Source organism: Rattus norvegicus, chromosome 6, assembly GCF_036323735.1.
Source record: "Rattus norvegicus strain BN/NHsdMcwi chromosome 6, GRCr8, whole genome shotgun sequence".
Lineage (NCBI taxonomy): Eukaryota > Metazoa > Chordata > Mammalia > Rodentia > Muridae > Rattus > Rattus norvegicus.
The window spans coordinates 144,978,723-145,000,145 of NC_086024.1; the positions used below are offsets into that span (position 1 = coordinate 144,978,723).

Genomic DNA, 21,423 nt, shown 5'->3' on the forward strand with positions numbered 1-21,423 from the left:
TGCTGTCTTGATCTCCCAAGGGAGTGTGGGATGGGGCAAACAACCACACAGACAATAGAGACTCCGTAACCCTGCACTCTAAGCTTGTTTATTTTCATCCTGATTTTCAGTGTGCAGGTGTGTGACAGGCTCTCCTGGTTTTGTTTACTTCTTCAGGGGAAATGCCAGAAGTATAGAAGGCACCGGATATCTTCTTTCCGCTCAGTGAAAGACATCACCGAGGAAGAATTGGAAAATATCGCCATAACTGTGCGAGATAAAGTCTATGATAAAGTGCTTGTAAGTGGCATCTTCAGGAGGGTGCGCGTCACCGATACCCTCCAACACAGTGGTATTCCAAGTCTGACGTCGCTTACAAATGTGCTGTGCTCCTGAAGGCTTGCTCTAAGCTGTGTGTGTGGTGTTAAGGATCCACTGTACCTTGGAAAAGCATAGCGGTCCTGCTCAGGGGAAAGGGCTTCCTGGGGCTTGTGTCCTAGAAGATTGGTACTGGATTAGAAAAGCATGTTTATATGTTAAGATTGAAGGTGTCTGGGGAGTAACCTGCTCCCGATACGATAAAGTGGCATTTCTGGTTGATACGAATTGTGTTTTTCTAAGCGATGGCCTCGGCCTGCAGAGAGGCTTTGCATATTCTGCATCCGTTTTCTTTGATACTACTTAAAAATAGTGAATAGTAGAGTGCCAATCAAATTGCCAGTCTCTCAAAACAAGATTTAACATGGAAGGTTTTCAGGGCTCCAGCTGTAGATCAGAGCCAAGTTCATGTCCCCTGGGGCTCACTGCCCCTTAAGTCACCTGTCCCTTCCTCAATCTTTTTCTGGTCTCTCTTTTGTTCCCGATTGTTTATTCTTTCTGTGCCCCTTGCTTAGCCTTATCTGCCTCAACGGTGCTTCTCTGGCCCTAGAATTGAAGTTGCTTAAAGTAAAAGGTTTGTCCACATGGTTTGTCCCTTGTAACAGTCCTGCCGGACTCTGGGTGAGGCCGTGTTCCTGTACTCTGTCCCCATAAATCTCACCTCTTTTGCTTTATCCACAGGGTAACACGTGCCATCAGTGCCGGCAAAAGACCATCGACACCAAGACAGTCTGTCGGAACCAGGGCTGTGGCGGTGTGCGGGGCCAGTTCTGTGGGCCGTGCCTGCGGAATCGCTATGGGGAGGATGTGCGGACAGCATTGCTGGATCCGGTAAGGAGCAGTGTGTGCATTTGCTATAAATGTTTGGATGAAGGCTGCAGTCCCTGGGGGCGGGGACAGTGCTCTTGTTCATGGCTTTCCCCTCCTACTTCTTAAGACAATGGGGGAGGTGAAGGAGGACCAGGTGACTGAGATCTTGGGGTGAAGAGGTGCCCATAGGGGTTTCCGATAGTCAAGCCAGGGTTTATTTCAGTAAGACCCCGTTCCTTTCCTCTAACAGTGATTTCTCTTCATCTGTTTTGACCCATCTAATGGTGGGTAAGTCAGTTAAGTGCTTCCTGCTGCCCCAGAACCGTACTGTGTCTCATACCTGCTAACATGGCTTACCACCAAGGCATTTTATAACAAAAAAAAGAGCGTGTGGCGCTGCATGTGTGTGCATTTGTGTGTAGAGGGCAACTCCAGTTGTTGTTATCAAGAATCCAGCTAGACTGGTAAACCCCAAGGAGCCTCTCACCTCTCTTTGCCCAGTGCACACCACGATCCCTAGACATTTGCATGTGGACTCTGGTTGGACTGAGCTCCTCTCCCCAGCCTTTTAAGGCGTATATTTAACCTGTTTATGCTTATGATCCGATGAGAAATGAAATGTCATTTCCAAACTATCAAAGTAACCACTGCCTTGAACCTGAGCATTGCCACTTTGAGATCTGTGTTCAACCTACACGACCTCTTCCAGCAGTCAGAATGTGTATATATGTATATGTTTATGTATGTATGTATATATATGTATACATATAGGTACACACACACTTCCAGTTCCCTGTTTCTAGACATACTGTTTTGACTAAGTGATTTAGTATTAAAGCTACATATCAGGAGAGCTAGAATTCTTACCTTTTCTTGTGCCAAACATGACTCGTAAAATCATAGCCTGTATGTATGCATGGCCTGTGAATTGCATAGGGCCCTGAACTTAGAAGCCAGCTTAATTTTTTTTAATAGTCCTGCCTCAGTGGTATCTGGTTATGTCTAGAACAGACGTGTCTAATTTCTTTTGTCATGGAGTGGGCACTTTTGCTGGGTCCCTGGGAAGCTGACAGGAGAGGCATTGGCCAGTCCCTCATATGCTCTGACTGAAGAACGCTGTGCAATGAGTGACCAGAGGAGAGGCTTGAACCCAGCTCTCCTGTGTAGACTGTGGATAAAAGGAACAATCTCTCCTCTGTCTCCTAGAAGTGGACATGTCCTCCCTGCCGTGGGATCTGCAATTGCAGTTACTGCCGGAGACGAGATGGCCGCTGTGCCACTGGGATTCTCATTCATCTGGCCAAGTTCTACGGTTATGATAATGTCAAGGAGTACCTGGAGAGGTAAGTATAGTGACATAGTAAAGGTGTGTGGGAGATCCTGTAGACTGTGGTTTTCAGCTCACTTCAGAGTCCCTTCCAACACTTGCACAAGTGTTGGTGCAAAAGAAATGCCATGAGAACAAAAAACAAAACACTGGCCTCTGCAGCCTCAAGAGTGGAGAGTTGAGCAGCACACTGGGCAAGCTGGGCCCCCATTCCCAACTGTCAGGCTGTGTCAGGAACTCTGAAGTATGGAAGTGTACGGAGACACGCTCGGCACCCTGTACTCAGGGCACGTGGAGCCACTTCTGAGTGTGCACCCTGGATATTCTGGGACCATCTTAGCCTAGAGTGCTGTTTCCATTGCTTGGGTCTGGTCATCTCCTTACAGACACTCCTCCGTCTTTTAGCTTACAGAAGCAGCTGTAGAAGATCGTCGAGAGGAGAGGGATCGCTCCAACGTCACAGGCGAAGTCTCACAAGACGGGCCGGCTCTTTGTGCTAGCCTTGGACGCTTGTTTTCTAGAATTTACTAGTTTTAATACTATTGGGGTTGTTTTTTTTTTTTTAAAGTTTATATGCTTAAAAAGATTTCTCAGGAAAATAGTAAAGCAGAGAAATCTGTATACAGACCTGAATTGTTACAAGTGTCTGCTGAAGATTTTAAAAGCACAGTTTGAAATGGGGCAGAGTTAATGCTCAGGTAAGTTATAGCGAAGACCTTGTCTAACCGCTCTTGCCTTTGACGGTCAGCTCCACCATGGTCACTCCCTTTCTACAGAGGCTGTCACTTTGCCTCCCAAGTGACGATAGCTCAAACCTGAGAGTTTACCCTGCTCTCAACATTGAATTCTGGGTCGTCAGAAATTTGTATTGAAGAATGTTACTCTAAACTATCAAGTGCAATTAACCACACACTGTGAGTGAGGCGTCCTTTTTATTAAGAGACAACAGAAACAGACACTGGAGGCCTCACCGTGCTTGCCTCTTCCTTCCCTCAGGACCTGCCTGGAGCCTGCTGCTTCTATGTTTTGAAAGTTCTTTTTAGAGATCTTGCCTTTTATAGAACCCTCACTGCATCGTTTCCGAGACTTAGGGATATGAGATAAGCCACGGTGTTGGGGAAAGCTAAAATCAATGAGTATACATCCCTTAGAGGTGTTTAGCGTTTTTGTTCTTGTGTACTGTGATTCCCCCTCCTCAAGGAATAATTCTCTAACAAAAGAATGTATACCTGTTACTGAAGCATGCTCACTGGGTCTGGCTGAAGCAGGAAGAATGCAAGTTGTGCCAAGGCCGTTTATGCTTCTAGTAGTAGAGCTACACCTGCCAGGACCCACTTAGCTATCCTGTCTTTGCTCCTTAGCCTGAACGTCCACACGTAGGTGAGGCCTCTCGCTTTGGTTTTGTAAACGGGGCACTCATAGGCATGCTTAACTTCTTGTCTGTCTGCGGGTATGGCTTTGGCGAAGATGACTGGCATCGTGGATGTTAACTCCTTAAGACGGGCATCAACAAGGGCTCCTGACTGGATGTCCCACCTGGCACCTGTGGCAGAAACAACGGTTGCGTAACTTGCATGCTGGCACTGATGCTCTAATCGTTTGATGCAATAAATGCTCCACTTTTACCATGTTGTCATCCTTCTGTGGCATCCTTGTGTGGTTGAGATGTTCAATGGTTTAACCGCTAAGATCAAATTTCTGACAAATTCAAACTCATGAAAGAAACATACAACTCTCTAACCTCCTTTCCCACTGCACTTACCAAGCTTGGAACAAGTTCATTCCGGTCCTTTCCTACCCAGCCTTGAGATTTCTGAACTGTGGCATTTGCTTCAGTGTGAGGTGTGCGGCAGGTGAGGTGTCCTGGGGTGTAAGTGCACAGATAGAGCTATGCAGCATCAGCTGACACTCCTTCGGGATTAGAGACACCCAGGAGCAGGATATTATAGAGTAGATTTACTGAGAGCTTTTAGAAAGTAGAGGGCAGGGGCTGCCAAGAAGGCTCAGTGGGTAAAAGGTGTTGGCAACTTGACCACCTAAGTTTGATCCCCAGAGTCCATATTGAAAGCAAGATGTGGAAATACATGTGTGGTGCCTGTACTCTGGGAAGGTCGATCTTGCGGGCTAGCCTGGCGTATGTGGTCTGGAGGAAATGGCAGCTTCAAAAACAAGATGGAAAGAAAGAGCTAGCTCTTAAAAGTTATCCTTTGACCTCTGTACACAAAAAGTTTAAAAGCAGAGGGCATGATTTTTGAACTGATGGCAGTGAAAAGCAAAATACTACGGATTACATGTGGGACTTAGGTTTTGAATTTTTAACCCTAGCTGATGATGTACGTGCAGTTTAAAGTGACAGCCATCACCCCGAGTGCCACACGGGTTTGGCTTGCATTACATATACACTTGAATGTTTAAATTGTCTGAAGGGGAGGAGGAAGAAGTACAGTCAACACAAGATGATCATCTCAGGAGATATTGGAAGGACAGGGACCAGCTTGTTACTAAGTCAGTTCCAAGTGCATTCCTTAGGGGTTGTACCTTCCAGGTGGAGCCCATGAAGATATGCACCTTCTCTGGGGGGGTGGCCATAATCTTCCTTCGTTTTCTTAGTGACATCAATAGTCAAACACATTCTGTCCAGTGGCCACTCATTTTTTCGAGCCATGGTCTGCATGATTGCTTTGAGAGGAAAAGGAAGAGGAATTGAAGGTGGTTAAAAAAAAACCTGTTTATAGGGTCCCAATAGCTCACAGTATCCCGTGGGGTGTTGTAGGTTAGAGCTAGGCTGGGCAAACAGGCTTACAGGACCAGTTTGCGTCCGTAGTCACAAACAAGGAAATATCAGAGCAGCAACTGCCATTTGCTTTCGAGTTACCTGTGTGCCTTCAGTTGACAGTGACAGTTTCGCTAGAAAATACCACACTACTGCAGCTATGCTGGGGGCCCTCTCCTTCCTAACTGGAACCCTCATTGCTACCCCTTCTTTGAAATAGTTGTTTGAAGACTGGTAGAGAAGGGCAGGAAGTTAACATAGGTAAAGCCAGGCAGGACTTCTGCTAGGAGTGTGACCCCCATCAGCAGCGGTGGCTGCCTTGCCCCCAGCCATACCTGTTAAGAAAGATTGAGGGTTGAAGAGCCCAGAAAGCCACACAACAGCAGGGAGGGTGAGGTCTTGAGTCCAAGTATCCAGTTCCCGGCAGCGTAAGAGGAGGTCATTAAACCTGGTCAATGGGACGTAGGAAGAAATGAACTGATGCTTTAGTAAGTAGACCTCTTCCAGGAAGATGGGGTGGGGCTAGTTTTAGGGGCTCTGGAGTGCACCAGGGTAAGAGGGAAAAGAGCCACCTCTGATGACTCACAAGGTAGTGCCCCTTCACAGGGCTGGTTTCTTCCTATTAGAGGTTATATCTACAGCTCCCATTCCTGTCAACATTAGGAGCAGAAGATAATGGACAACTTGGCCAGCTGCTCTTGACAGGGCTGTTACTTAGATGGTATACAATAACCTTTTGAGCCAGGTTAGTAAATACCACCAATCTGTAGGATGCAGTAGGAGTGCTTGGGAGTGCGTGCGTGTGTGTGCGTGCACGTGTGCATGGGTGGGTGGGTACGTTCATGCATGCATTGGGTTCGTGCATGCACATCATGATTGCAATCCCAGAGTTGCTAGGAAAGGTACAGCCAGAGTAAAGAATAAGAGGCAAGTGTTTGTCCCACACAGACTAATTACTTGAAAGGGGGAGATAGTCTTCTAGTAAAAATATTTGTTACCCCTACCCTCATATCCTGGCAGAAAGAAATCTCTAGTGATGTTCGGTTGAAAACAGGTGTTAGAGTGTAAAGAAATGTTGAGGTTAAGATGGCATGGTGGGAGGACCTGAAGAGATGGCTTCTCAAGTAAAAGCACTTGGCTGCTCTTTCTGAGGAGTAAGATTCAATTCCCAGCATCTGTGTGAGTTTATAACCTTGTCTGTAACTGATGTCTAATTCCAAAGTCTGATGCCCTCTTAGGTTTGTGTGTGTGTGTATGTATGTATGTATACACATACATGCATGTATGTGTATATATAATTTATGTGTTATTTACTTTATTTTGTGTGCATTGATGTTTTGCCTTCATGTGTACCTGTGTGAAGGTGTTGCATCCTGGAGTTACACATAGTTGTGAGCTGCTATGTAGGTGCTGGGAATTGAACCCATGTCCTCTGGAAGAGCTCTTAACCTCTGAGCCATCTCTCAAGCCCTAATCTTTGTTTATATTATGCGAAAAAGAAAATTTCAGAGCAAGATGGGAAAAGCAGTTCTGAGCAAACAGGTCGGTGAGCAGAACAAAAAGATGGACCTAGAGGCAGCTTACCCTCGGAGGTAGACTGAGAGGTCTTGGGGAAGTATTGACTTAGGTTGTGTTTGCAAAGTTTAGTGTATTAATTACATTGTAAAGATCCTCTCTAAATAGGAACAGTACAGAGATAAATGAATTATAAGGAAAACTAAACCAACAAGTTAGAAAAGGTTAGAAACAACCTAGAAAGAAATGACCAAAAATTAGCTAGTGCAAGGTAAGATAATGGTGGGAAAAAGCCCAAACTTATTCATCATAAACAGTAACTAAATGCAGGTCCTCCCTGTCTGGGTAAATAGAGCCAGCTCTTGCACATTTACCACACTACTGAGTCTGTGCTCACTCTCCTGGGTGGTTATTTCCTTTGGAAGTCACCCAATTGTGCTGCCCATGCTCACCAATGTGTCAACTTACAGTCCCCTGGGAGAAGGGAAATGAGGACTTGCCTAGATCACACTGCTGGGCACTGTCTTGATTGCTAATTAACATAGAAGGGTCTGCCCCAGGGGGAGACACCTGTCCTCCCTAGTAAGTGGGCCTGAGCTGTGTATGCTACGTGGCTGAGAGAAGGGAGAAAGCAGTGATGCATCATGGTCTCTGCCTCAGTTCCTGCCTCCATGTCTGCCGAGACACTGCTCGGTGATAACTGCACCTAGAACTATAAGCTGAGGTGAATAAACCCTCCTTCCCAGTTGCTTTTCGCTAGTGTTTAATCACAGCAACAGAAAGAAAAACAGAGAAGCACCCATTTCCCTTGGCCAATGTTTGGGTGCCCAGGAGACAGTAATAGTGCTAATTGTCAGCACAGTCTGGGATCACCCAGGAGACAGGCCCACAGGTACACCTCTGAATTTATTTAGCCTCTAGAAATGCCTGTCGAGGGATTATCTTTATTAGACTAATTGATAATGAGGAAAATGTACTATAAATACGTGCGACATCATTCCCTAAGTTGGGATCCTCAACTGTATAAATGGAGAATGAGCTTAGCACTGTTACCCCTTGCTTTGCCTTTTCATTCTTGCATGTTACCAGCTCTCTCAAGCTGCTGCACCGAGGCTCCCTTCAAATGGTAGAGTGTTCCTGGAACCAGGAGCTATAAAGCAAACCAACTTTTTCTAGGCACAACAGGAGAAGAAACCAAGACAGGCAGGGTCCACTGTCGTTTGGAATTCTAATGGCACCTTCCAGATTGATTCTGATTCAGGAAAACATACAGGACAAGGAACTTCAGCATGCTAAAGGAGTAGACAGTCATGTGATACTTTCTGAATTATCTTCCAAGGCCACAGAGCAGCTGGGGATAAAGCACCAGCCCTTCAGCAGTCTTGGTTTCTGTTTCTGGCTGTCTAAAGTCATCTATGAGTACATTAGTAATGACTGGTTTGGAAAATAGAGGGAAGAAAAGGCCAACATGCAAACTCAAGTAGGACTTTAAATCAGTGAGGAAAATTTGCTTATATGTTTTTCAGATAAAAAAATGAATATGGGAAGGTCAGGTACCTTGTCAAAGAGTAGTTACCCAATAAATAAGAATTTGAATCTTGGCCTAGCTGACATGAACTAACTGAGCTAAATTCCAGGAGGAACTCAAGTGAAATTTGAGTCTGCAAGATGATGGTCATGGAGCAAGGGTTCTCCTAGGAAGAATAGGGAAGGCTGACCCCGTGCAGATGTTTATAGTTGCCGGTGGCAGTAGAGCCAGCTGCTTACCACTGGGCCAGGCCGTAAGTAGATGGATAAGCCAGTTTGTTCCATGTGTCTGGGACCCGGTCATAACTCAAGGCGGACAGCTGGGTTTCCACATCAGGAGACAATGTTAACTCTCCCTTGCACAGAGAAAAAGGCCACCGTGAATACCCTCCTCCAGTATGGTGAGGCTCCTCCCTTGTCCCACTTGTAAGTCTACCTTCAAACCAAGGTCTAAGTGTTGAAGCGACACACGGATTTCCCGGAGGAGAACGTTCATCCTCTCACACTCTTGAAAGCAAACGAGAATATACGGGCTTCTATTTGGGTTCTTTTGCATTATCTCCGCCATGTTGAACTCTTCTGGAAGTCTCTCCAAAATGTCGTCCAAGATATTCTTAACCTTAAAACGTTAAAATACATAGAGATTTTTGTTGTTCCTGGTGACCGGTGGTTTGAATGAAAGTGGCTCCCATAGGCTCATAGGTAGTGTCACTATTAGGAGGTGACCTTGTAGGAGGAAGTGTGTAATTTGGGTGGGGGCTTTGAGGTTTCAAGTGTTCGAGCCAGGCTCAGAGTCTATTTCTTCCTGTTGCCTGCCTGTTATAAAATTCAGAGCTTCTTCTCCAGCACCATTCTGTCTATATGCAGCCATGCTCCCCACCGTGATAATAATAGACTTAACCAGATGTAAGCCAGCCCCAGTTAAGTGCTTTCCTTTACAAAAGCTGCTGTGGTCATGGTGTCTTCTTCGCAGCAATAAAACCCTAACTAACACAGTGACTATAGGCCATACTTCTTGAAGTCTCAGAATAGAGCACACAGCTCCCAAAGATGTCTACAGCCTCTGACAGCCTCTGGTCGGAGCTGCTGCATTAGCACTAGGCACCGCTCTCTGCTAGATCCTGCTGTGGACAGTTTCAAGGAGTAGAAGAATTACCAACTAAATGGCATTTGTGTGCAACTGTAAAGATGAGAGAGTAGAACATGACTGTTGGTTTGAAAATGTGCCTGTCAGTAGCTTTACTGAGCTAGCCTGTGACTATCTAGAAGCAGATGACTGGGAAATACCTTCCTATGATTTTAGTCTTCATGAGACAGAAGGATCATGAGTTCAAGTCCAGCCTGAGATATGCAATGAGACCCTGCCTCCATGAGTCAAAAATAGGAGGTAAAAATTGGGGGTGGGGAGGGGTGGGTCATCCCCAAGCAGCTTTCCCATGTCCCCTCTTTTCTCAGATGATCCTCAGTGGTCCCAACATCATACTCAGGAATTGCTGTCACACTCAGGATAGGCGGTGCAACAGCCCTGGAGTTAGACAGCAGTATGGCTTTAAGAGTCCCCCAGGTTTCATGTCCTTCCCTGACCCTCTCTACCTGTTGAGTCTTGACAAGTCACCTCAGCTTATCTCTAAAATAGATCCTAATACCTCTCCAAACCCTCATATATTGAACAACCCAGGGAAAAGTATGATCTTTAGTATCTGGTACCTAATAACTGGCCTTGGCTCTGAGCTTCTGGTCTGGCTGAGTACTGAGGCATCATGTTTCACAAGTGCTGCATTTTCTGCTTCCTGATTGGCTTCCCTCCTGGAGAGACTGGGAATGTAAAACCCTGAGTTGGATATCTGTCATCTACCCCTCTGCTTCTATGAATGTTGTATGTCTTCCCACAGGGGAGGATGTTTCCATGTTCATCCTATGATGTAGTATTCCTGTAGCAAAGATGTTTGTATACAGGATACAGCAACATGAACGGTTTCTTTGAAGTTAGGAGTAGGCCAGTAAATGACCTTATTTCAAAGAAGACAAGAAATAATACGGTCATATTCTTGGACTTCACTATAATTAGAGTTCAGGCTAACAAGTGCCATTTGAGCATCCGGAACCTTTGGCAGTCGCACCTTGATTAATAATTTTGAGGAGAATAAGAGCTGATTCGTTTGGTGGGGTGATCTATTCAGGGTTTAAAGTAACGAGAAACAAGATTTTAATGTAAGAAATATCATCCTCCATTTCCAACATTCCGTATAATGGAATAAATAAAAATCTTCAGAGACATATATAAGAGGGGAGATAACAAAATGGCAGCAAGAACTACAGCAACAGTGAAGGGCTGGGGCTGGAGTGTGCCCGGAAAGTAAGAGTATGTGCTGCACAGACAGGTGTCTTGAACCTGGATCTCTACACCCACATAAAAAGCTGGGTGCTTAGACCCCCAGCACTGTAGAAGGCAGAGACAGGAGAATCACTAGGACTTGCTGGCTGCCAGCCAGGCTCCAGGCCAGTGAGGCCCTATCTCAAAGGAATACGGTGGAGAGGTTTAGAGCAGAACACTTGCCATCTCCCAGCTTCCCACATACCCACGCCTAAATATGGTCTGTTGTACCCCCATGCGCCCCTCCCCTCACAATGAAGGGCCAGCTGTGGACTTGGAGATTATGTCATTCAAGTCATACACTTGACAGAGAATATGCATGTAGAATAAAGAGTTACACAAGTCTGTAAGAAAAGGAGAGAGGAAAGTTGAGCAAGTAAAAAATAATACCTTGTGTGTGTGTGTATGTGTGATATCTATATGATATGTATATATATCATGTATATATATATATGCATACATACATAGGCCATCTAATGTGAAAAGAGCACCATAACCCAGTCAAGGAACACAGAGTTATAAGTACTCAGAGACCGTTTATCCTTAACAGACTCTAAAGGAGGCACCGTATCCGGAGACTCAAACCTTTCATCTGGCAATCCCATTATTGAGCACAAAGAATGCCAGATTACCAACTGCTTGGGAAGTCAGTGTTTGTCTTTTGGCAAAGGATCATATGGGGTCATGGTCATGAACATTCATAACAGTAAAGCAAACCCAAGAGCCACTTAAGATACCTAACCACAGTAAAATAAAAATCAAATATTCCTAGGATAAAACAGAAAACAAGAATGATCCATTGGTATCTGAACTGTGGAGTCAGGAGCCTGGCCATAAATACTGTATAACCATACAATAGGTGATTATGGAGGTCAGGATACCAGTTATCTTTGGGGAGCAAGATGTACCCATCCTTACAAAGAGTATGAGTATCTCGGGCAGTTGGAAATGTTTTACACCTTGTCGACGTAGGTAAAGCTTAACAGAGACTAATAGTTGAGACTCATGCAGTTCACTTTAAAGAAGAGAACAAGAAGGGCCTCCTTACCTTGTCTTCTGTGGACTGCCCCTGTTCCTCGTTGCTGACTGCATTCCTGGGTTGCATCTCCAGCAGAGTTCTGAAGAGCATGTTGGACGTCACTGTTAGTAACTCTATTTCAGCATTGGGGTGGAGGCCATACAGTGCCGGGCTTTCTGGAGGCAACATGTCTTCTATGTACTGGTGGTAGCCAGAATAATCAGAGTAGGGAGGGGCTGCAAATCCTGGTGCCAGCATGAGTTCATCCTCAATCTTTAACCATAAAGAAAAGTCAGTTATTCCACAGCTAGGCAGGCATCACCTTCACTTCCTGAACACAGAGCACTAGCAAAACTGTCCCACAGTGATGCTAGGTAGGTTCTAGGCTCCGAAATGCTCCATGATCAGCACTGTGCCACATAAAAACCTGGCTGGTGTTTGCCGAATTGGCCTGACCGCTGAGGATAATTCTGAGAAAAACAAACCTGTGGGAAAGTAACGTAGAGTGTGTTTGGGGAGGTGTGATATACACATACTATGAATAAGTAAACATTGCAGCAGCAGCATGGCCTATTAGCCAGTGCTTCATGTTCCAACTTCTGATTCTTAAACATTCCCTATCGCCCAGAGAAGATGTCTGGTCATTAATTTGACCAAGAAGGCGTTGTTTTGAATTCAAACTTAATTTAGAACCCAGTAATGCTAGTACACGTTTCCCCAGTGTTATGATGTCAGATGTTCCCCCCGTCCTCATATATTAAACGGCTTCTTCCTCAGATGACAGCACTCTTCTAGAAAGTTCTGGAAACTCTAGGATGTGTGGGTTAGTTAAAGGAAGTCGGTCACTGCAGGCATTTCTTTCGAGAGTGTGTCCTCTCACTCTTCTTTCCTCTGCCATAACTTTACTCCTGGTGGAACCGGTTCACCCTGACACATCCCAGACTCTTTAAGTCTTACTTCCTCCCTTAAAGCTCTTTTGTCACAGCAGTGGAAGGTTAACGTACCTGGTGTACTATTCTCCACACAATGCTACTCCAATTCATGTGACACAGACAAACTTTACAAACACAAATTACTTCCATTTTAAAGGTCATATTATACCGAGTAAGATGAGTGCTCCCTCCCCTGGACCTTGGGCAAAACAGGGCAAAGTCTGTGTTACTGCTGTTCAGGTCCATGAATGGGACAAGAGCTCAGGACACAGTCGCCTGGTGAATGAAAGGCCACAGCAAAGAATTTATTTGCCCGTCTTACTTCACTGGGGCCTGAGGAAGAGCAGCACTCCCTGTAAAGGGATATTTTCTAAAATACTAAGGTGAAATAACAAATCTTCACACATTAAAATAGAACCAAAGAATATATGGACCTGAGTCTGTCCAATGATAAACTGTAAAGTGCTTAGAAGATTCTAGCTGCTTTATTTCACATTTCTCTCTCCCAGATGATTCTCGGGCACCATTAACACCTCTTGATTTTCCTGGTCTCTTGTACCATGAGTTCTGTTTCCGCATGCATTTAATGTACCAGGGAATGCATGCTTGCTTGCTTGCTTGCTTGCTTGTTTCCTTCCTTCCTTCCTTTCTTTCTTTCTTTCTTTCTTTCTTTCTTTCTTTCTTTCTTTCTTCCTTCCTTCCTTCCTTCCTTCCTTTCTTTCTTTTTTTCTTTTTTCTTTTTTTTTTGGAGCTGGGGACCGAACCCAGGGCCTTGCGCTTGCTAGGCAAGTGCTCTACCACTGAGCTAAATCCCCAGCCCCGAATGCTTTCTTTTTAATTATCATCTAATGCAGCAATTTTTTGCCTACCCCTGGTAAAACATTTTCTGAAAAACCTGTGTTTCTGCTGTTGTGTATCATGAACTGCATCTCTTCACTGTTGCCTGCAGAGTTCCATTTACCCAGATGTTAATTTGGGTTAATCACCCAATACGAATCACCTTGGAAATAGAAAACCTTCATAGGAACTCGAGGCAATGAGCTAGCCGTGATTCTCCATGCTGCTGTGTCATGTGTCTCTGAGGAATGGCGGGCTGTTTCTTTCCTCACGCTCGGTCCTTGATGGTGTAAAGGCCCTGTGTCGTTGACAGGGTTTCTCAGCTGCTGTCTCTGATCTCCAGGGGTGTCTCTGGTATTTGAGTCAGCATGTATGCTTCCATTTTGCAGGAATAGTCTCGTATTGTCTAACCTCCCATAGTGCCAGAAACAGATGCAAACCCATTGGCCAGGGGAAGGAACCCTCCCAGACTTGCTCTAGCCACATTGATCATATTGATCATTTCCTGTTTTCTTATAAAGAATGAATGAAATTTAAATGTGATCAACTAAAGTGCACATAAGAGTTAAACTTATTATCTATTCAGATACACAATTAGTCAGTCAGTCTCTCTCTCTCTCTCTCTCTCTCTCTCTCTCTCTCTCTCTCTCTCAGTAAAATCTTAACAGGAAAAAAAAAAAAACCAGGAGTAATAAACAGGAGTTGTTGTTCGGGTTCTCTTAAAGTTAAGTGGGCCCAAGTGTTGTATCAACTACACCTTCCTCCCCAAACTTTTAGTATTAAAGTTAAGAATTGAGGTTTGAATACTTAGTGGGTTGCTGTGCCTTCAAGACAAACCAAGATGTGCACAAAATAGCCATGCCTTCTCCTAGGTCAGAGAGATCCACGCACCTTGAAAGCCTGCTCTGTGCCTTGGAGGCTTGTAAACTCTTACAGCTACAGTGGCTAAGCTGTGACCATGAGAGCCATTTTACTGATGAAGCTCGAAAACAAACACTATCATCTATTTATTGGGCGCTGGTTTTTATAAACTCTTTTTAGGTAAGATCTTGCTATGTAGCCTCTTAACTTCTATCCCTGCCTGTTTCCCCTTGGCTAGGGTTACAGGCATGCATCACTATGGCTGGCAAGCCTGTAGCTTCTTAAGGCCACCAGGCCATTAAGGATGATAAGTGATGCCTCTTTCCCTCGTTTTCTGCTGCCCTTTGCTTTGCAACTTGACTGGCATGAAAATTGTATTCCCTTGTCTACAAACAGACCACTTAGTCATCTTCCATCAAGATACAGGCTCCATCCCACTGGCTACACAGTTGCACTCAAACGCCCAGACCCCTGTGGGTTTGATTTTCTGCTTTTGGAATTCTCTGAAGTACAGTAAGTTAAGCTGCAGCTTTTAAAAGTTCTTTCGTCTCCATGTCAGCATTCATGGGAAAAACCAAGCCCTTGTTTGTAGAGAACAGAGTTATGTTTGGACGTGTCTATTCCAACTGGCCTCCACCCCCACACTCCCCCAATCCCCACCCTTGGTTAATGAGCCAGTCTGAATATATATGCACATGAATGTGCTTGTATGCAGTCATGTTCAGAGGCTGAAGAGGATGTTGGGAATCCTCTTCTGCCGCTCTATGTCTGCTCCTTTGAGGTAGGATCTTTTCACAAAAGTTGGCTCGTCTCCCTTGGAATAGAGGCCAGAAGCCACCACCGATCTTGCTTCTGCACCGTCTTCACAAGTTTCTGGGATTGCTGGCTTTTCTTTGTTCCCTAGGTGCTGGGATCTGAATTCCAGTATTCATGATGCAAAGCAAGCGTCCTTCACCACTGGAGCCATCTCTAAATTCCTGATTCTGACTCAACCTGTCCACTGAAGAGCTGTTGGCAAACCTGCTTCCTGTTGATGGGGCCCTAACTGTCGTTCTCCACAATGGGGACTCTTTTTTCCTCCTTCAACTAGAGGGCTATTTGCGAAGGTATTAAATTCTCAAGAAATTAACCCATTCTCAACAAACATTTCTCCTAGGTAAATGAAAAATTACTAATGAACACAGGACAAGAGGCTCAGTACCTTTGGGAATATGACAGTTTCATATTCAAAACCCATCAAAATGACTAGAGTAAAGAATGTGGATTGTAGCCATGTTGGTGAGGATGGCACAAAAATCTGTGTACAGACTTGTCCAGAAACAATATGATAATAGGCCAAACCAGAAGTGGGCAAATTGTATCTCACTAAAGTTTTAAGAATCAATGGAATCATGTACAGACATATCAGACCACACACACACACACACACACACACACACACACACACACACATCATGAAACTATCACCAAGGATCTGAGTGTGTCTTCACAGGAATCAGATTGAATATTATCGTGCACAGGTCTTGGGAGCTGGAAAAACCAGTAACGGTGCTGCCTCAATGGGGCTATTGTTCTTTGTTTTCATAATGTGTTTCCTGGAATTCAGTAAAAACCCAACCACTTACCTGGTTCTCCAAACAGTCTCAGTAATGACGAGGGGCCCCTAATCCAGTGCAAGTCCACTGCAACAAACACATTGCCACGTGGCCTTTAGGGTCCAAACTTCAACCGCAGAGTGTTGCTGGGAGTTTTGGAAATTACTCAAATGTGAAGCCCATCACACCTGTAATTTTCTCCATAATGCATTTGACAACCAGTGCAAGGCACAGGGGTGTCCTGCATGAAGCTGGACTGGAAATGAGTAACAGAACTGCAACCCTGGTCTCCTGGATCATCCCTCACTCACAGAGCACACAAAACCAAGTGCAGGCACACCACCTCACTGCTAAGGCGACCTCTGCACCAGCTACAAATGAAGCAGTGCCGTAGCCAACACAGTGTGCAGCAGAACAGGGCTGGCCTTTTAAATCCGAGTTCCACTCCTTGCCTGCCAGGTTCTAAACTTTTTTATTTTAAATCTCTGAGAGTATTCCTTTTCTGCTTACATGAGGTGGTCATACCTGTTCTTCAGGACTGCTGTGGAAAGAAATCACAGACACAGACACAGACACACAGACACACGCAGTCACACAGAGAGAGTCACACACACACACACACACACACACACACACACACACACACACACACACACACACACAGTCACCTGGACAGCACTGGCTGGCCCTGCTGTGGCACAGGTTCTTAATAAATGCTCTCTGTCTCTCTCAGCAGAAACTTGGGCACAGGAGCCCAAGACACTGCTCAGTGGGGAACAGCACTGGCTGATCTTCCAGAGGCCCTGGGTTTGATTCCAACACCCACATAGCAAATTACAGTTGTTTGTAACTCCAGTCTCAGGGGATCCAACACCCTTTTCCGGCCTCACAGATATGACATACATGTGGTACACAGACATAAATGTAGACAAAATACCCATATACGTAAAAACAACAGTTGTTACAAAGTAGGGCACAGACAAGCAAGAAATACATATTGTGAAAATGTATACTTCATAATAAAAAGATTCCCCACTTATAAGCACATCATTCTGGTATCATGTCAGTGTTCAACCTGACAATAAACTCTTTGAGTTAGCCATTCTTTTTTCATAGATGATACAGCTACTGCTCAGACGAGCTCAGTAATAAGTCAGACTTTACAATAAATGTAAGAGTTTGAATTTGGCCCCCCAAGGGCTTTCTTTTCTACCTTAAGACTGGCTTACTAATTGTTATCTATATCATCCAAATAGTTGGCACTATATGATAACACTCAGGTGACCTCTTGCCTCCTTTCCTGAAAATAGCATACTGTGTTCATCACTTGGCTTTCCTAAATGTTTGTGTTATCCGAGAAAATGATTTTTTACTTAATGTTATTCCAAAGCTCTTTAAGGTGCCTCCCTGTTAGATAGCTCATCCAACAGGAAGCTCACCCTTCTGACACTGAGCCATCACTGAAAGGTCAGATCTGAACACAGTAGAATTTTCAACCTGGCCCACTTGGGCTGTTTTCCCAAGTAGCAGCTATTGACTTGCGATTTTGCTAACTGGTGTGAGAAGGGTCAGAAAGATGTCCTGCGGAAGCTGAATCATTAGATCGTGGTTGCAGCCTGAGCAGGAAACATTTGCATGAGAACAAAATAATTGGACGTGTAGCCTTTGACAGCAATCGCATTTCATTCCCCCCCCCCCCCCCCCGTGAGATAACGGTAGCACTGCCGGGTGACTCTGGCAGCTTTTGAATGAGGCGTCCCCACCCTGAGTATCTCACCAGGTCTGGACGGAAGAACCTACAGTTCTAAAGGGGTCCTCCACACCAGCCATGCCCCTCGGGTTTCGTCACCTATATTGATTCTACAATCGTTTGAGAGGGAGTCCAGCCTCGTGAAGGTTAATGAACTATTTCTCGGATCAGTAATTCCACCTTTAGCAGCAGGCCAGAGCCAGGGAAGGGGCTGCCCCTGAGCTTCCGGCTCAGCCTTTGCCCTCAACCATTTGTCACAGAAATAAGGCTCTGTGAAGGTGGCTCTGGAGCACTGTTTATCGTCCACGTCTCCATGGTAACTTGCTCCCAGACCAAGGTCTGATGGTGCTGAATTGAAAGTATATGTCCGCATGTGAAAATCCTGCTCAATAGGAGACAGAAAGACTGGGAGACTTCAAGTCAAAGGAGAACACAAGGGTTCATCACAGAGCAGAAAGCTCTAGGTTTTGTTGCTGTTGTCAATGCTATTTAAAGAAGTAAGAAACACTCAGGGCCCATTACAATGTTGGACTAGACTCAAATGCACTGTTCCTGGTACATGGTTATGTAAGGTCTGGAAATAGACTAGACTCTAGTGATCTGGTGATCAGGTCTGCACAAGGCCTCTCTGAGGAGCATTTAGAAAAGCTGTGAATAGAAGCGTACTCAGATTTCCAGAACCAAGCACACACAACAAATGCTCTTCCAGCACTGATCTAAAACAAGTTAGCGTCTATGGCATGTTTGGTGAATTTAGATGGTGTAGGTGTTGCCATGGCTTGGAATTATTATTCAAGACCCCTGTCAATGAAGACTTTGCCACTAGTCTGTGGCATTCTTGGGAGGCTGTAGAATTTTAGAAGGTTGGCGCCTGGTGGGAGGAATTGAGATCATCATGGGTATGTCCTTAAGGGGACACTGGGACCTCTGACCTTTTTTCCTTCATTTGCCACGATGCAAACATACCTCCCAAGCCATGTGTTCCCACATTCGTGTATACTGAGCCACTGCCCATTCAGACGTGGATTATGGCTTCTTTAACCATGGGCCCAAATAAGCCGTGTCTCCTGTAAATTTGCTTAGCTCAGGTCTTATGACATGATGATGGGAAGCCAATTAACACAAGTATCTTTGAAGTTTCAAGAAATAACTAGAAAATGGCTCTTGTGGTTTAGAGGGGAACAGCTCCTATTGGCCATGTTTGAATACTTTATCTCCACTCGATGGTTGTTTGGAGAATCTTAGGAGACGTATGTATGTACCCTTGCTTGAGGAAGTATGTTATTAGGGCAGGCTTTGAGGGTTCCAAAGACTTGTGCCGGTTTGATTTAGTTCTCTCTGCCTCTTACTTGGGGATCAGCGTGAGAGCTCTTGGCAGTTCCTGCTGTGATGCCTTAGCTCCACTGTCATGGACTCTAGCCCTGTGAAACTGTAAGCCCAGTGGACTGTTTTCTTTTTACTTGTTATCTTGGTCATGAGGTTTTGTCACAGCAAGCTCGAATAGCACTTGAGAGCAAGAGAGCATCAGGAAAGCCAAACTACCACACCTCAGTGACTACAGTACAAGAACAAAGCATGTTCACCAGAAACCACAGCCAGCCCACCACCATTTGACACAGACACAGGGTCGATTCTGTGTGAAATAAGATGTTCTGTCTTAAGAATTTGCCGATGGTAACCCACCCCTTCCTCCCCGAAGCAGCAAGGAGTATCGTGTTGTTCTTTATTTTAAAACCTTGCTATATTGTTTTTTTACCACAAATAAAACAACAGGAACCCCACAATACTGTAGTAATAAAAACCTCTTTTTTTTTTTTTTTTTTTTTTGGTTCTTTTTTTTTTTCGGAGCTGGGGATCGAACCCAGGGCCTTGCGCTTCCTAGGTAAGCGCTCTACCACTGAGCTAAATCCCCAGCCCTAAAAACCTCTTTTTTATTGTTCTCTTGTTTGTTTGTTTGTTTGTTTTTAAAGACCGAGTTTCCCTGTGTAGCTCTGACTGTCCCGGAACTCTCTGCAGAGTAGGCTGACCTTGAACTTGCAGAAATCCACCTGCCTCTTGCTGATGTTCCTTCTCATTGTCTTACCAAACTAGTAGACATTATTTTATTTTAAATTGAAAAATTGTAACTAGGTAGCTATGAAATTCATGACATGTTCTTATTACACTTGTTTAGTGGTGTGTGTGGTGTGTGTGGTGTGTTGTGCTGTGTTGTGGTGTGTGTGTGGTGCGATGTGTGTGTGTGTGTGTGTGTGTGTGTGTGTGTGTGTTGTAAGTGTGCCCTCATGCACATACATGGAACAGTTTGTATGTAGAAGCCTAGACAACTTGTTGGTGTCGGTTCTTTCCTTTCAACATGTATGATCCAGGGATTGGGCATGGTTGGCCTTTTTTTTCCGCAGGTACCTTTAACACTAAGCCATCTCAATGCCCAATGAGATGTTCTAATGAAGGTTTCCATGGATTCTGTCAAGCCAACAAGTCCATCATCTCACAGATTTCAGTGCCACAGTTTCTCTGAACATATACCAAGTAATCTAATAATGTTATTGATAAATTTTTAGACTATCGTCTGATTTATGCAAGAGGCAAAAAAAAAAAAAAACAACAATAAAAGTAAAATGAGCCCTGGGGTGAGTTCACAGGATTCATACTCTGGTGGGCTCATGGGCACACTCATTGAGAGATCTGGGGCCAGTCACTGAGCCTCAGTATGTTCATCTGTGCAATGGAGAAGCAGTGACATCTCAGCCCAGTTCACAGGGATACTGTGAAAATCCAGTAAGTCTACACTTCACAACTTCCCAACCTCCAAAAGGAATAGGAATGGGAGCATTCCAAAAGGAATACTTATTAAAAGGCCAACAAGCAACCTCAGGAACATTTAAGAATTACAGACATAGTAAAACATAATCTGAAAATTCTTATCGGAATTTTTTTCTCAGTTAGATGAGTTTTAAAATGTCTCACCAGAGATGGATTCATGAATTCTTCTAGATACACCCGGCATAGTTTGCGATCCCAGGCATCTGTGATATGGCCCCCATATATGATCTCTCCAAAGAGGTAACGGAGGTCTTCCCACGGGACCTGGGGGGAAAACACATATCTCGGAGTTTCCTTTCCTGTTGCTGTGACAAAATACCTAGACAAAAGCAACTTGAGGAGGAAGGGCAGCTCTGGTGCACAATTTCAAGTTAGTCTGTCATTTTGGGTTAGTCAGGGTGGCAGGTAGGTGAAGCACCTGACCATGTCGTATCCACAGTTTAGATCCCAGGTGAATAATTTAATGTGGCCATTCATAGTCTACGTTCTTTACTCCTTATACAGGCCAAGGCCTAACCCATGGAACAATGCTGCTGCCCATGTGCAGGCCAAGACTTCCCAGCTCAGTGAGCCCAACTGAAATAATTCCCCACAGACACACTCACAGGCCAACCTAATCTAAACGGTCCCCCACTGAGACTCCTACCCCAGGTACTTCTGGATTGTGTCAAGTTGACAATTAAAACTCACCACCATGCCACACAAATATTTACTTCCAGGCCTAGAATATCTGCCCTAGCTGGCTAGTCAGGGCTAGAAGCCCTTTTACCCCAACTGCCCTGCTATGACCCTGTGAGCCAGGTCTAAAACCAGTGTGGACCTGTCTTGAGTTTTTGTGTAGAGCTTCTTGGCAGAATTATTTTCAGTGTATTCTAATAAATTTGGCGAAGCTCAATAAACACACTTCACTATAGGTTTTAGAGG

The 21,423-nt window shown here is 44.8% G+C and overlaps 2 protein-coding genes across 14 annotated transcripts in view; one reads left to right on the top strand and one right to left on the bottom strand.

Annotated features, from left to right (window-relative positions):
- Nucleotides 1-4,122, top strand: part of Cdca7l (cell division cycle associated 7 like) — a 45,960-nt gene extending 41,838 nt beyond the window's left edge. Inside the window, exons 6-9 of one of the 2 annotated variants that reach the window (XM_017594339.3) lie at nucleotides 157-279; nucleotides 1,039-1,188; nucleotides 2,374-2,510; nucleotides 2,900-4,119. In XM_017594339.3, the coding sequence (XP_017449828.1) occupies nucleotides 157-279; nucleotides 1,039-1,188; nucleotides 2,374-2,510; nucleotides 2,900-2,918 (429 nt within the window). In that variant the 3' untranslated portion in view covers nucleotides 2,919-4,119. Of the gene's footprint in view, nucleotides 1-156; nucleotides 280-1,038; nucleotides 1,189-2,373; nucleotides 2,511-2,899 lie in introns of both variants that reach the window. The other variant, NM_001034953.1, reaches the window with a different exon arrangement.
- Dnah11 (dynein, axonemal, heavy chain 11) overlaps nucleotides 3,408-21,423 on the bottom strand; it is a 316,394-nt gene continuing 298,378 nt past the window's right edge. For 11 of the 12 annotated variants that reach the window (XM_039078094.2, XM_063262810.1, XM_039078093.2 and 8 more), the window contains 7 exons: nucleotides 20,644-20,763; nucleotides 11,732-11,974; nucleotides 8,746-8,928; nucleotides 8,550-8,665; nucleotides 5,603-5,715; nucleotides 5,033-5,173; nucleotides 3,408-4,037 (listed from right to left, as the gene is read on the bottom strand). In XM_039078094.2, coding sequence (XP_038934022.1) covers nucleotides 3,790-4,037; nucleotides 5,033-5,173; nucleotides 5,603-5,715; nucleotides 8,550-8,665; nucleotides 8,746-8,928; nucleotides 11,732-11,974; nucleotides 20,644-20,763 — 1,164 coding nt within the window. In that variant the 3' untranslated portion in view covers nucleotides 3,408-3,789. The remainder of the gene's footprint in view (nucleotides 4,038-5,032; nucleotides 5,174-5,602; nucleotides 5,716-8,549; nucleotides 8,666-8,745; nucleotides 8,929-11,731; nucleotides 11,975-20,643; nucleotides 20,764-21,423) is intronic. The other variant, XM_039078092.2, reaches the window with a different exon arrangement.